This window comes from Mustelus asterias, chromosome 2, assembly GCF_964213995.1.
Source record: "Mustelus asterias chromosome 2, sMusAst1.hap1.1, whole genome shotgun sequence".
NCBI lineage: Eukaryota > Metazoa > Chordata > Chondrichthyes > Carcharhiniformes > Triakidae > Mustelus > Mustelus asterias.
The window spans coordinates 123,759,197-123,771,938 of NC_135802.1; the positions used below are offsets into that span (position 1 = coordinate 123,759,197).

The following is a 12,742-nucleotide window of genomic DNA, read 5'->3' on the forward strand; positions in this document are numbered from 1 at the left end:
GCCTTCTTGACTACCTTCTCCACCTGCGTTGCCACTTTCAGTGACCTGTGTACCTGTACACCTAGATCCCTCTGCTTATCAATCACTCCTTCTAGTTTCTATGTTTCTCGCCTCTCGTGGTATTACAGGCTGCGTTCTGCGGCGAAACCTGGAAAGGGCAAGAGGCTGATTTAAATATTAAATAATGGCCTTTACTTTGTCTTCTACTGGATGTAAACTTTTCACATCCACCTGATGACCCAAGTAGGTCACTTCACTTGCCTGGAGGACACATCTTTAGGTGCACCCCAAGCTCTCAAAAATCCCCTCAAGACCTCGTCCAGATTTGCCAAGTGTTCTTGTTCTGAAGACCCTGTGACCAGGGCATTGTTAAAATATACCACCAGATAACCCCTGGTATATTTTCTCCATCATCCATTGGAATATGGCACATGCCAATGAGACCCAAAAGGGCACATAAGTTCATATAAGCCCTTTTGCATATTGATTGTAACCTCTGGGATTTCTCATCCAGTTTGAGCTGAAGATAAGCATTGCTCATATCTAATTTAACGATCACTTAGCCACCTATTCACTTGGCATACAGGTCCTCGATCCTGAGCATGGGGTATCTATCCAATTTAGAGATCCAATTGACATTTAATTTATAAGCGCCATATGATTAACCATGGGATGAACAGACTTATCTGGTTTAAGGATAAGAACAATGGGTGCCGCCCACTCTGTGAAATGCCTTATTGTGCCGAGATTTTCCAGGCATCTGAGTTTGGTCTGCACTTTCCCCAGTAGGGAGTAAGGAACAGGTCTTGCTCAATAATATTTCAGCACAGCATCTGGATCAACATAAATTTTGGCTTAGGCCTCTCTTATTTTTCCAAGTGTTTTCTGAAAAATTTTGGGTGACTGCTCATGATTTCATATTAGCCCTCCCACATCTAGCTGGAAGATCTCAAGCCAGTTTAAGAACAAAGAAAATTACAGCACAGGAACAGGCCCTTCGGCGCTCCAAGCCTGCACCGACCATGCTGCCTGACTGAACTAAAACCCCCTACCCTTCTGAGGGCCATGTCCCTCTATTCCCATCCTGTTCATGTATTTGTCCAGCCGCCCCTTAAAACTCACTATCGTATCTGCTTCCACTACCTCCCCTGGCAGCGAGTTCCACTACCCTCTGTGTAAAAAAACTTGCCTCATACATCTCCTTTAAACCGTTCCCCTCGCACCTTAAACCTATGCCCCCTAATAATTGACCCTTCTATCCCGGGAAAAAGCTTCCAACTCTTCACTCTGTCTATGCTCTCATAATCTTGTAGACATCTATCAGGTCACTCCTCAACCTCTCTCGTTCCAATGAGAACAAACCAAGTTTCTCCAACCTCTCCTCATAGCTAACGCCCTCCATGTCAGGCAACATTCTGGTAAATCTTTGCTGTACCCCCTCCAAAGCCTCCACGTCATTCTGGTGTGGCGACCAGAATTGAACATTATATTCCAAGTGTGGCCTAACTAAGATTCTATAAAGCTGCAATATGACTTGCTAATTTTTAAACTCAATGCTCCGGCCGGTGAAGGCAAACATGCCATATGCCTTCTCCACCTGCGTTGCCACTTTCAGTGACCTGTGTATCTGTACACCTAGATCCCTCTGCCTATCAATACTCTTAAGGGTTCTGCCATTCACTGTAAATTTCCTATCTTTATTAGACCTTCCAAAATGCATTACCTCACATTTGTCCGGATGAAACTCCATCTGCCATCTCTCCACCCAAGTCTCCAACCGTTCTATATCCTGCTGTATCCTCTGATGGTCCTCAATTGCTATCCGCAAATCCACCAATCTTTGTGCCGTCTGCAAACTTACTAATCAAACCAGTTACATTTTCCTCCAAATCATTTATATATATTACAAACAGCAAAAGTCCCAGCACTGATCCCTGAGAATCATTTGTCACAGCCCTCCATTCAGAAACACACCCTTCCACTGCTACCCTTTGTCTTCTATGACCAAGCCAGTTCTGTATCCACTTTGCCAGCTCATCTCTGATCCCATGCAACTTCACCTTCTGCACCAGTCTGCCATGAGGGACCTTGTCAAAGGCCTTACTCCATGTAGACAACATCCACTGCCCTACCCCCATCAATCATCTTCATCACTTCCTCGAAAAGTTCAAAAAAACTTAGTGAGACACAGAACCCTTCACAAAACCATGTTGTCTCTCACTAATACGTCCATTTATTTACAAGTGGAAGTAAATCTTGTCTCGAAGAATCCCTTCAAAAAATTTCCCTACCACTGACGTAAGGCTCACTGGCCTTCAATTACCTGGATTATTCTTGCTCCCCTTCTTAAACAAAGGAACAACATTGGCTATTCTCCAATCCTCTGGGATCTTCCCTGTAGCCAGTGAGGATACAAAGATTTCTCTCAAGGCCCCAGCAATTTCCTCCCTTGCTTCTCTCAGTATTCTGGGGTATATCCCATCAAGCCCTGGGGACTTGTCTCCCTTAATGTTTCTCAAGAACCCCAATACCTCCTTCTTTTTGATCTCAACATGACTCAAACTATCTACACGCCCTTTCCCAGACTCATCATCCACCAAGTCCTTCTCTTTGGTGAATACTGACGTAAAGTACTCATTTAATACCTCGCCCATTTCCTCTGGCTCCATGCATAGATTCCCTCCCCTGTCCTTGACTGGGCCAACCTTCTCCCTGGCTGCCCTCTTGCTCTTTAAAAAGCCTTGGGATTTTCCTTAATCCTTCTGGCCAATGACTTTTTGTGACTCCTTTTAGCCCTCCTTACTCCTTGCTTAAGTTTCTTTCTACTTTCCTTGTATTCCACACTTGCTTTGTGTGTTCCCAGCCTCCTAGCCTTGACAAATGCTTCCTTTTTCTCTTTGACTAGGCTCACAATATCTCTTGTTATCCAAAGTTCCCCAAACTTGCCATACTTACCCTTCATCCTTCCAGGAAGGTGCTGATCCTGAATTCCTATCATCTTTCACTTGAAAGCCTCCCACATGCCAGATGTTGATTTGCCCTCAAACATCTGCCCCCAATCTACATTCTTCAGTTCCTACCTAATATTGTTGTAATTAGCCATCCCCCAATTTAGCACCTTTACTTGAGGACTACACTTATCTTTATCCATCAGTACCTTAAAGCTTACTGAATTGTGGTCACTGTCCCCGAACTGCTCCCCTACTGAAACGTCAAACACCTGGCCGGGCTTATTCTCCAATACCAGGTCCAGTATGGCCCCTTCCCCAGTTGGACTATCTACTATTTCAAGAAGTCCTCCTGGATGCTCCTTACAAAGTCTGCCCCATCCATGCCCCTAGCACTAAGTGAGTCCCAATCAATATAGGGGAAGTTAAAATCTCCCACCACAACAACCCTGTTCCTTTAAACACCTTGCCAAAATCTGCCTACATATCTGTTCCTCTAGCAGTTGGGCCCCAACATTGTGACTATACCCTTCCTATTCCTGAGCTCTAACCATATTGCCTCGCTGTATGAGCCCTCCGAAGTGTCCTCCCGCAGTACAACTGTGATATTCTCCTTAACCAGTATATACATGATTACTTTAAGAGCAGACCACATGATTTGATGGTGATGTCATTGGGGTGTTTCGCAGGCTACTGTTTCAATTTTTGTTCTGAATCCCTTTCAATAAACCTGTTGTGTGTTACTTTGAATCTCCGTGTGCAAACAATTTGTTTTTCTTTTTGAGTAAAACCCATACCACCAAACACAGTTAGGACATTATGAAAAGGAAATTGACGATGAGTTGAGATTTCGTTTCATTGAGAACATTGAGAAAAGATCCTAGGTAGGAAAAAAATATACCATGGGTCCTCATACTTCAAGTATTAGAAGGCTGGGAAAATCAAAAACAGAATTAAAGATTCTGGAAGCTAGGTAAGAAAAAACTATCAGAGAAAGGTGACATTCCAGGCATTTTCTGATACATTTGAAAAGAGGGGATACTTGCTACGGAACAGAGGTCATTTGAAAAAAATCATCAAGTCAACAATCTCGAGAGTAAAAAGGGGAGCACTGGAAAGACAGTTTAAAAAAATATACATACTGAGCAGCCTTAAGTTGCTAGTGCCTGCAAGAGAAATGCTCGAGTGAATTAGGATCCATGGGACTTTCCAATGAAGAAAATGAATCATGGAATTCCTTTGCAGAGCATTTTCAATGCTTTGTACAAGTGAATAAAATTGCAGATGAATTGTCCATATCAGCTTTTCTCAGTTCAATAGGAAGTAAAACCCTCAATTTGCTCTGGTGCTTGGTCCATCCAGCATAGTCACAAATCAAAACTTATGATGGCTTACAAAGGTCCTTGAAGAGTATTACTCTCCAAAGCCACTGATCATCATGGAATGTTTCAGGTTCCAGCGAAGGAATCAAGTGGAAGATGAAAAGCATTTCTCAGTTTGTGGCAACCTTAAAAAGGCTGGCACAACATTGTGAGTTTGGTGAATCATTAGAAGATACTCTTTGAGATCCCTTTAGTTGTGGTCTTCAAAATTAGGCTATCCAAAGAAGATTGCTTTCTGAACATGTGTTGACTTTAAAGACAGCAGTAGAAATTGCAATGTTGATGGAACTGGCTGGTAAAGTGGCTTCACAATTTGCTGCAGGAATGAAAGGGATTGTAGTAAATGCAACAAGTACCAAGACATCTTCTTGTTAAGTACTGTGGGGAAAGTCTTTGCCCATGTTGCCCCAGGGATGCATACCCTGGAATCATGCAGCTCCCCTGAATCTCAGTGTGGCTTCAGAACTGGCAGATCAACATTTGACATGATTTTCTCCCTTTGACAGTTACAGAAGAAGTGCCATGAACAGTGCAGCCCAGTCTACATTGCCCTCATAGATCTCACCAAATCTTACGACCTTGTCGGCAGAGACTGCTGCAGAAAATAGACTGCCTGCCAGGAATCCTTGGCGACATGAAAAGCAGTCAGAAAGAGAATTTGGAGGCAGTAACCAAAGCAGGCAAATCCAATTTAATTCAGTCTAGGGCTCCAGAGCAGAGCAAACATGTTCCAGTTACCTGGGACTCGGAGAGAAAGCGGATTGTACATCTTACGCTGAATTCGAAAGGAGAGTAGGAATTCGAAAGGAGAGTAGGAAAAAACAAGTAGCAACATGACTTAAAACCGTAAATTCATTTGTTGATAAGAAACTGCTGTCTTTAAATAGCTGTAAATTGGAAAAGTGTCTTTTTTTAAAGAAGTTGCTATTTAAGTGAGAAACACCAGGGATAAGGGAAACTCAGAGTCAGTATGATAAAGTAACATCAGTAATTCAAAGTAAAATAATGTCAACATAAGGGAAGTAAAGCTAAGACATGGCAGGACAGCTCAGTTGAGTCCAGAAGTGCTACCAGCTGCAGAAACTTGAAAAACATAAGTTTCAAAGCTTGAACAGTGGCTGGAGTCACTGTGGCGCATTTGCGAGGTACGTGGATTCAGGGAGGTGGTCACACCACACCTCAGGAGCCTGGAGGCAGAAAGGAAATGGGTGACGACCAAGCAGTCCAGAGAACCAGGCAGGTTGTACAGGAGTCCCCAGGGTACTGCTCACAAATCAGTTTTCTGTTTTGGAAGCTGGTGAGAGTGCTGGTTCCTCAGAGAAATGCAGTCAGAACCAGGTTTACATAGAAACATAGAAAACTACAGCACAAAACAGCCCTTCGGCCCCACAAGTTGTGCCAAACATATCCCTACCTTTTAGGCCTACCTCTAACCCTCCAACCTATTAAGTCCCATGTACTCATCCAGGAGTCTCTTAAAAGACCCTATTGAGTTTGCCTCCACCACCACTGACGGCAGCCGATTCCACTTGCCCACCACCCTCTGTGTGAAAAACTTCCCCCTAACATTTCCCCTGTACCTACCCCCCAGTTTGTGGCATCATGAGATGGCTCGTCTGTGCAGCGGGGAAGAAGAAATGAACAGCAATAGTTTTTTTTATTCACTTACAGTTCATGGATGTCACTGGCTAGACTAGCATTTATTGCCCTTTCCTAGTTAACCTTCAGAAGGTGGTGGTGAGGTGCAGGTACCACCTACAATGCCGTTAGGGAGAGAATTCCAGGATTTTGATCCAGAAACAGTGAAGAAAAAGCAATATATTTCCAAATCAGGTTGGTGAGTGCCTTGGAGGGGAGTTTTCAGATCGTGGTGTTCCCAAGTATCAGATTACTGGGACACTGGGACTGGCTCTGGGGAAGATGGTATTTGTACAAAGCTGGATAGGTTGCACCTGACCAGTACTGGGAGAAAATTCCTTGTGGGGCATTTTGCTAATGCTGTTGGGACGGCTTTAGACTAACTCTGCAAGGGTGTGGGAACCAAGAGGAATACCAGGGTTCGCAATATACTTGGAGAGACAAATAGGATTAGTAAAGAGAATAAGTTAATAGGTGGAGTCGGAGTAAGGGAGAAAGTAATGGGCCGGAATTTTATCGGCACGCCTGCCTGAGGCTCGTAAGATCCCACCCGAAGCCAACGGAGAATGCTGTTCTGCGAGCCGGTAAAATTCCAGCCATGATGTCTAAATCAGGGTAACTGTGTTTCTATGTGAATTCACAGAGTATAATAAATAAGACTGGGGAGTTACAGGTGCAGATTGCTTGTGGAAATATTATGTTGTGGCTATAAAAGAGACCTGGCTCAAGGAAAGGCAGGACTGGGTGTTAAATGTTCCTGGGAATAAGCAGTTAAGAAAAAATAGGAAAAGAGAAAATGTGGAAAAGTGTGTCTGATGTTGCATTTTGGTAGGAATAACATGGAGAGACAATATCAAAAATGGAGTACAATTCTTAACGGGGTGTAGAAATAGTGGGACCTGAGTTTATATGTGCATAGATCATTGAAAGTAGCAGGACAGGTGGAGAGAACAGTTAATAAAGCATATGCATTCTGGGCTTTATGAATAGACGCATAGGTTATGCTAAATTTATACAAGATACTAATTGGACCTCAGCTGGAATATTGGTACAGTTCTGTGCACCATACTTTAGGAAGAATATGAATACATTGGAGAGAGTGCAGAAGAGGTTTACAACAATCATTCCAGGGATGAGAAACTTCAGTTACGAGGAGAGGTTGGAATTGTTCACCTTGGCGAGAGAGAAGGCTGAGAGGAGATTTGATAGAGGTGTTCAAAATCATGAGAGGGCTGGCACAGATTTAAAACAATTTGCAAAAGTAAATGTGATGCAAGAAGTACATTTTTCACAAGAGTGGTTCTTCTGTGCTGTAACAATTCTGTGATTCTGTTTTCTTCTTTCCGTAAGAATATGCAAAGGTGAGGAAAGAGTGACATCTGATCGAGTGCCCTAGCATTCTTGACTCAATGGAAATCAAAGAATTTTTTTTTTCCATTAAAGGTCAAACCTAGCTCAAAGGTTATGGTCATTGAAGGACAATCCTTTCATTGCCAGGATTTTCTTATTCAAATGCAGACATTTCAGTTAACAGCTATCTCACAAACTTTAAATTGGACACGGAAAACAGCAATCCTGTCAGACAGTGAACCATGGCTGGTAATCCAGCAGCTGTTGCCACCCAATCAACAGTTTATGACATAAAAACAGTTATAGAGGTAAACAAATACCTAAGCTATTGCTTATCAACCAGAGGCGCACTTTGAAAAGGAGGACAAGTCTTTCTATGTAAAGGTGAGGTCCCTGAGGATTGGAGGATAGCGAATGTGTTACCGTTATTTAAGAAGGGTAGCAGGGATAACCCGGGTAATTATAGGCCAGTGAGCTTGACGTCTGTGGTAGGAAAGTTGTTGGAGAGGATTCTTAGAGACAGGATGCATGCGCATTTAGAACAGAACAATCTAATTAGTGACAGACAGCATGGTTTTGTAAGATGGAGGTCGTGCCTTACAAATTTGGTGGAGTTTTTTGAGGAAGTGACAAAAACGGTTGACGAAGGAAGGGCCGTGGATGTCGTCTATATGGATTTCAGTAAGGCATTTGACAAAGTCCCTCATGGCAGGTTGGTTAAGGTTAAGGCTCATGGGATACAAGGAGAGGTGGCTAGATGGGTAGAAAACTGGCTTGGCCACAGGAGACAGAGGGGAGCAGTCGAAGGGTCTTTTTCCGGCTGGAGGTCTGTGACCAGTGGTGTTCCGCAGGGCTCTGTACTGGGACCTCTGCTATTTGTGATATATATAAATGATTTGGAAGAAGGTGTAACTGGTGTTATCAGCAAGTTTGCGGATGACACGAAGATGGCTGGACTTGCGGATAGCGATGAACATTGTCGGACAATATATCAGGATATAGACAGGCTGGAAAATTGGGCGGAGAAATGGCAGATGGAATTTAATCCAGATAAATGCGAAGTGATGCATTTTGGAAGAACTAATGTAGGGGAGAGTTATACAATAAATGGCAGAGCCATCAAGAGTATAAAAACACAGAGGGACCTAGGTGTGCAAGTCCACAAATCCTTGAAGGTGGCAGCACAGGTGGTGAAGAAGGCATATGGTATGCTTGCCTTTATAGGATGGGGTATAGAGTATAAAAGCTGGAGTCTGATGTTGCAGCTGTATAGAACGCTGGTTAGGCCACATTTGGAGTACTGCATCCAGTTCTGGTCGCCGCACTACCAGTAGGACGTGGAGGCTTTAGAGAGAGTGCAGAGAAGATTTACCAGGATGTTGCCTGGTCTTAGCTATGAGGAGAGATTGGGTAAACTGGGCTTGTTCTCCCTGGAAAGAGGGGAGACCTAATAGAGGTGTACAAAACTATGAAGGGTATAGATAGGGTGAACAGTGGGAAGCTTTTTCCTAGGTTGGAGGTGACGATCACGAGGGGTCATGGGCTCAAGGTGAGAGGGGCGAGGTATAACTCAGATATCAGAGGGACGTTTTTTACACAGAGAGTGGTGGGGGCTTGCAATGCGCTGTCAAGTAGGGTGGTGGAGGCAGACACGCTGGCATCGTTTAAGACGTACCTGGATAGTCACATGAGCAGTCTAGGAATGGAGGGATACAAACGAATGGTCTAGTTGGACCAATGAGTGGCACAGGCTTGGAGGGCCGAAGGGCCTGCTTCCTGTGCTGTACTGTTCTTTGTTTACAGTTGGAACCCGGTAATCCAAGACTGTTCACAGGAGCCAGACATTTGAAGTAATAAAAAAGAACCTTAATTCAGCAGTGTTGTTCTGTTGGCATTGTGGGTACATGAGAGATTCTGTGGAAGCTTGAATGCACATGGCAATCCAGGACTGAGGAATACTGAAAGGAGAGATTGAAATCCTGGATGTGGATTCTTGGTGAAGGCATTTGAGACAAAGCCTTTTGTGGGAAAAGATTTCAAAGTGTATTCTTCGGGAGTTCCAGTGAAACTAGTTGGTTCACAGTGCAACTTGCAGCTAGGGGAGATCTGGTGTGAAATCCACAGAAATTGTTTTGGGTAGTATCTGTCACTTGGTTTCAGAGTGTGGTGTTCTCTGACCACATTTTGCCTATTCGTTGTGTACTTGCTGAGAACATTAGAGTACAAAATTCTGTAACTGGTGTTCTCTTTACAAATCTATGTAGATGTGTAAAGGTATAGGCGGGTGGTGAAGGATTCGTGTATTATAATTGTTAAATAAATGTTTTATTCTTTTGTTAAAAGTTAACTGGGAGTCCTGCGACTCTGTTCATCCATGCCTCTAAACAAAAAAGAAAAGTTACAATCTGTTGTGCCAGGGTTCCATTCTGGGACCTGACCATCCAGTAATATCAGCAGGAATGGTAACACTCCGTTCTGCCAATGTTGCTTAAAGCCCTTAGGTAAATGATGTTTCTCATTAAAGAAAGTGAGTACATACTTCACAGGAGTTAAAATGAATTTATTTGTGTTAATTTCTCAATAGTTTATTTTGGTGATGAATTTTTGTGCATGCCAAATATCCAACTGATTAAAAAATAATTGTCAATACTTGTGCAATTTCTATTTTTCTGAACATTTGCCTCTGATATCTTACTTTGTCAGCAGCTGTTAGCCTTGTCCATGGCTTATCTGCACGTCTATCATAATCCTGGGCCTCAGCCACTTCCACATAGTCACTGAAACGGATAAGGATTTTTCTTTCCCTCAACTCCTCCACGGTGGGCCTTTGGCTAAGCTAGAGAAAAACAAATCGATATTAAAGATTTATAAAACAATGTTAGTAACCAATTTGCAATATTTTTCATTACTATTACATACACAAAGTGTAGTCACTTCCACCAGTATACGGTTATCTGCAGGTAAATAATCTTACCAAAATATGGTTCGTCAGGTCACATTTCAAGGTAGGGATTTCTACACATTAAATGTGATTCACTGGCTAAGAACATCATTTGCCAACCACACAAGTCAAAAATTCAAGTACATTAGCTACGATGATTTTGAGGAAATCCATGATTTTCTATAAGTCTGCTAAGACAACACAAAGCAAAGCCACAATCAGTTGCATCATCAGCCCCTTCATTATTCTATATTTACTGTTGTAATAATCTCACCAACCATAGTCTTCCATCACCATAACCCTTTATTCACAGAATGGAAAAGAGCAGCATCATTGGCTGTAATACATAATTTCAAGCCCAATGACCTCCAGAATAATGGGTTGAGGCAACAGGTTTTGGCCTCCACTGCCCGCTCACTCAAAAGGGGAGTTCATACTCCAGAAAGTCCATGGTGAGATATATTGATGGTCACCCATGTCCTTCATCTTCACCTTAACATCCGTCCCCACTTAACTCCATTTCTCCCCTAGTACCCAAGCAGCACAATGGCATGGTGGGTAGCACTGCTTCCTCACAGTGCTGGGGACCCAGGTTTGAGTCTGTCCTGAGATGACTGACTGTGGAGTGGAGTTCGCATATTCTCCCTGTGTCTGCGTGGATTTCCTCTGGGTGCTCCGGTCCAAAGATGTGTGGGCTAGGTGAATTGGTCTACGTGGATTTGGGCTAGGTAAAGTGCTCTTTTGGAAGGTCAGTGCAGGTTTTGTCTGACCTCTTTCTGCACTGAAGGGATTCTATGATGCACCTGCCGTGAGAAGGTCCTTTCTAAAGCTTGGCGATGTCTGAGGTCAGTCGAAGGCGGGACCAGATCTGGTTGTGTGAACTAAACTGGAGCTCTTCTTTTCTGCAAAGAGTGTCGCAAAGCCACTGATGTGAATTTCTTCTTGAGTTCTGCTTCAGCTGCCTCTGTTTCCATTTCAGAGTCCTGTCCTCGTTATCCGGAAGGGCAGGCATGGGGTCAGCTTCGAGTTGTTGTCCGACATTGGTGGTAGCCTCCTCCATGACCAGTAACAAGGTCTGCTCTGGGACGGATTCTCTGCTCTTGAAGTGGTCCAGGTGTTATCTTTTGCCCTGGACTTTTACTTTGTAAAACACTGGCCCCATTTTCTCCATAATGATCTCAGGGACCCAGCTGGGACCACCTCTGAAGTTCCTTACATGAACATGGTTTTCTTGTTGGGACTCCACCCTCCTCGTCAGATGGGAGCAGTAGGCTCAGTCTTGTTGAAGATGGTTAGCACTGCAGCCTCAAAACGCCAGGGACCTGGGTTTGATTTCAGCCTGTGTGGAGTTTGCACATTCTCCCTGTGTCTGCATGGGTTTCCTTCGGGTGCTCCAGTTTACTTCCACAGTCTAAAGATGTGAAGGTTAGGTGGACCGATCAATGCGCGGGGTTAGGGGGATTAGGCATGGGTGTGGGCCTAGATAGAGTGCTCTTTTGGAGGGTTGATGCAGACATAATGAGCTGAATGGCCTCCTTCTGCACTGTCGTGATTCAATGGGAAGCCGCCATCCCATTAACAGTTCCACTGAGGCAATTCCTGTTGTTGCATGAAGTGTCAAATAGGAATCGTGCCAATTTGGACATGACTGGGAGGGGAGACAGGGGAAGGATGCACACAGGCACATGATTGGAGGAAGCGGGGAGGGGTGCTCAGAGACATATGACTGGGCACGGAGATGTGGGAAGCGTGCATACAACATTTGACTGGGCGGGGGAGACAGTGGAAGGGTGCACACAGGCATATGACTGGGGCGGGGAATGGGGAAGGGGACACACAGATATATGACTGGGAGGGAGAATGGGGAAGGATGCACACATGACGGCGCAGGAGGGAGAAGGATGCACACAGACACATGTTCGGGGGGGGGGGAAGAGACTGGTGAAGGGTGCACATGACTGACAGACATGGGAAAAGTACACACAAGCACATGACTGGAGGGGGTGGAGTTGGCTGCAATGTGCACACAGAATGTGACTGGGGGTTGACAGGGGAAAGGTATACACAAACACATGAGTGACAGAGACTGGGGAAGGGTGCTCACAGACATGATTTTGGGGAGATGGGGGAAGGATGCATATAGGCACATGAGTGGCTGGGAAGGGAGAGATGTCGGAAGGGTTCACACAGACACCTGACTGGATGGGGTGGGGAGAAGATGGAAGGGTGCAAACTAAGTCACATGATGGGGGGAGACAGGGGAAGATTGCACTCAGCACATGACTTTGGGGTGGAAACAGGGAAGGGTGGTAACAGACACATGGCTGAGCAGTGTCGTTAGAGAAAGAATGACTACAACAATAATTTAACAACAATAGTGGTAATATTGGCTTTGAAATGGTTATTCTGGCTGAGAGTTAAGCATGCTGGGACTTTTGGTCAACTTATAATTAAAACCAGATACAGGTCATAATGTTACTCTG

The 12,742-nt window shown here is 44.2% G+C and overlaps 1 protein-coding gene across 1 annotated transcript in view; it reads right to left on the reverse strand.

Annotated features, from left to right (window-relative positions):
• The window catches only part of phactr1 (phosphatase and actin regulator 1), a 550,549-nt gene that overhangs the window by 20,078 nt on the left and 517,729 nt on the right, over positions 1-12,742 (reverse strand). The window contains exon 10 of the mRNA XM_078200644.1: positions 10,014-10,154. Within this exon, the coding sequence (XP_078056770.1) occupies positions 10,014-10,154 (141 nt within the window). The remainder of the gene's footprint in view (positions 1-10,013; positions 10,155-12,742) is intronic.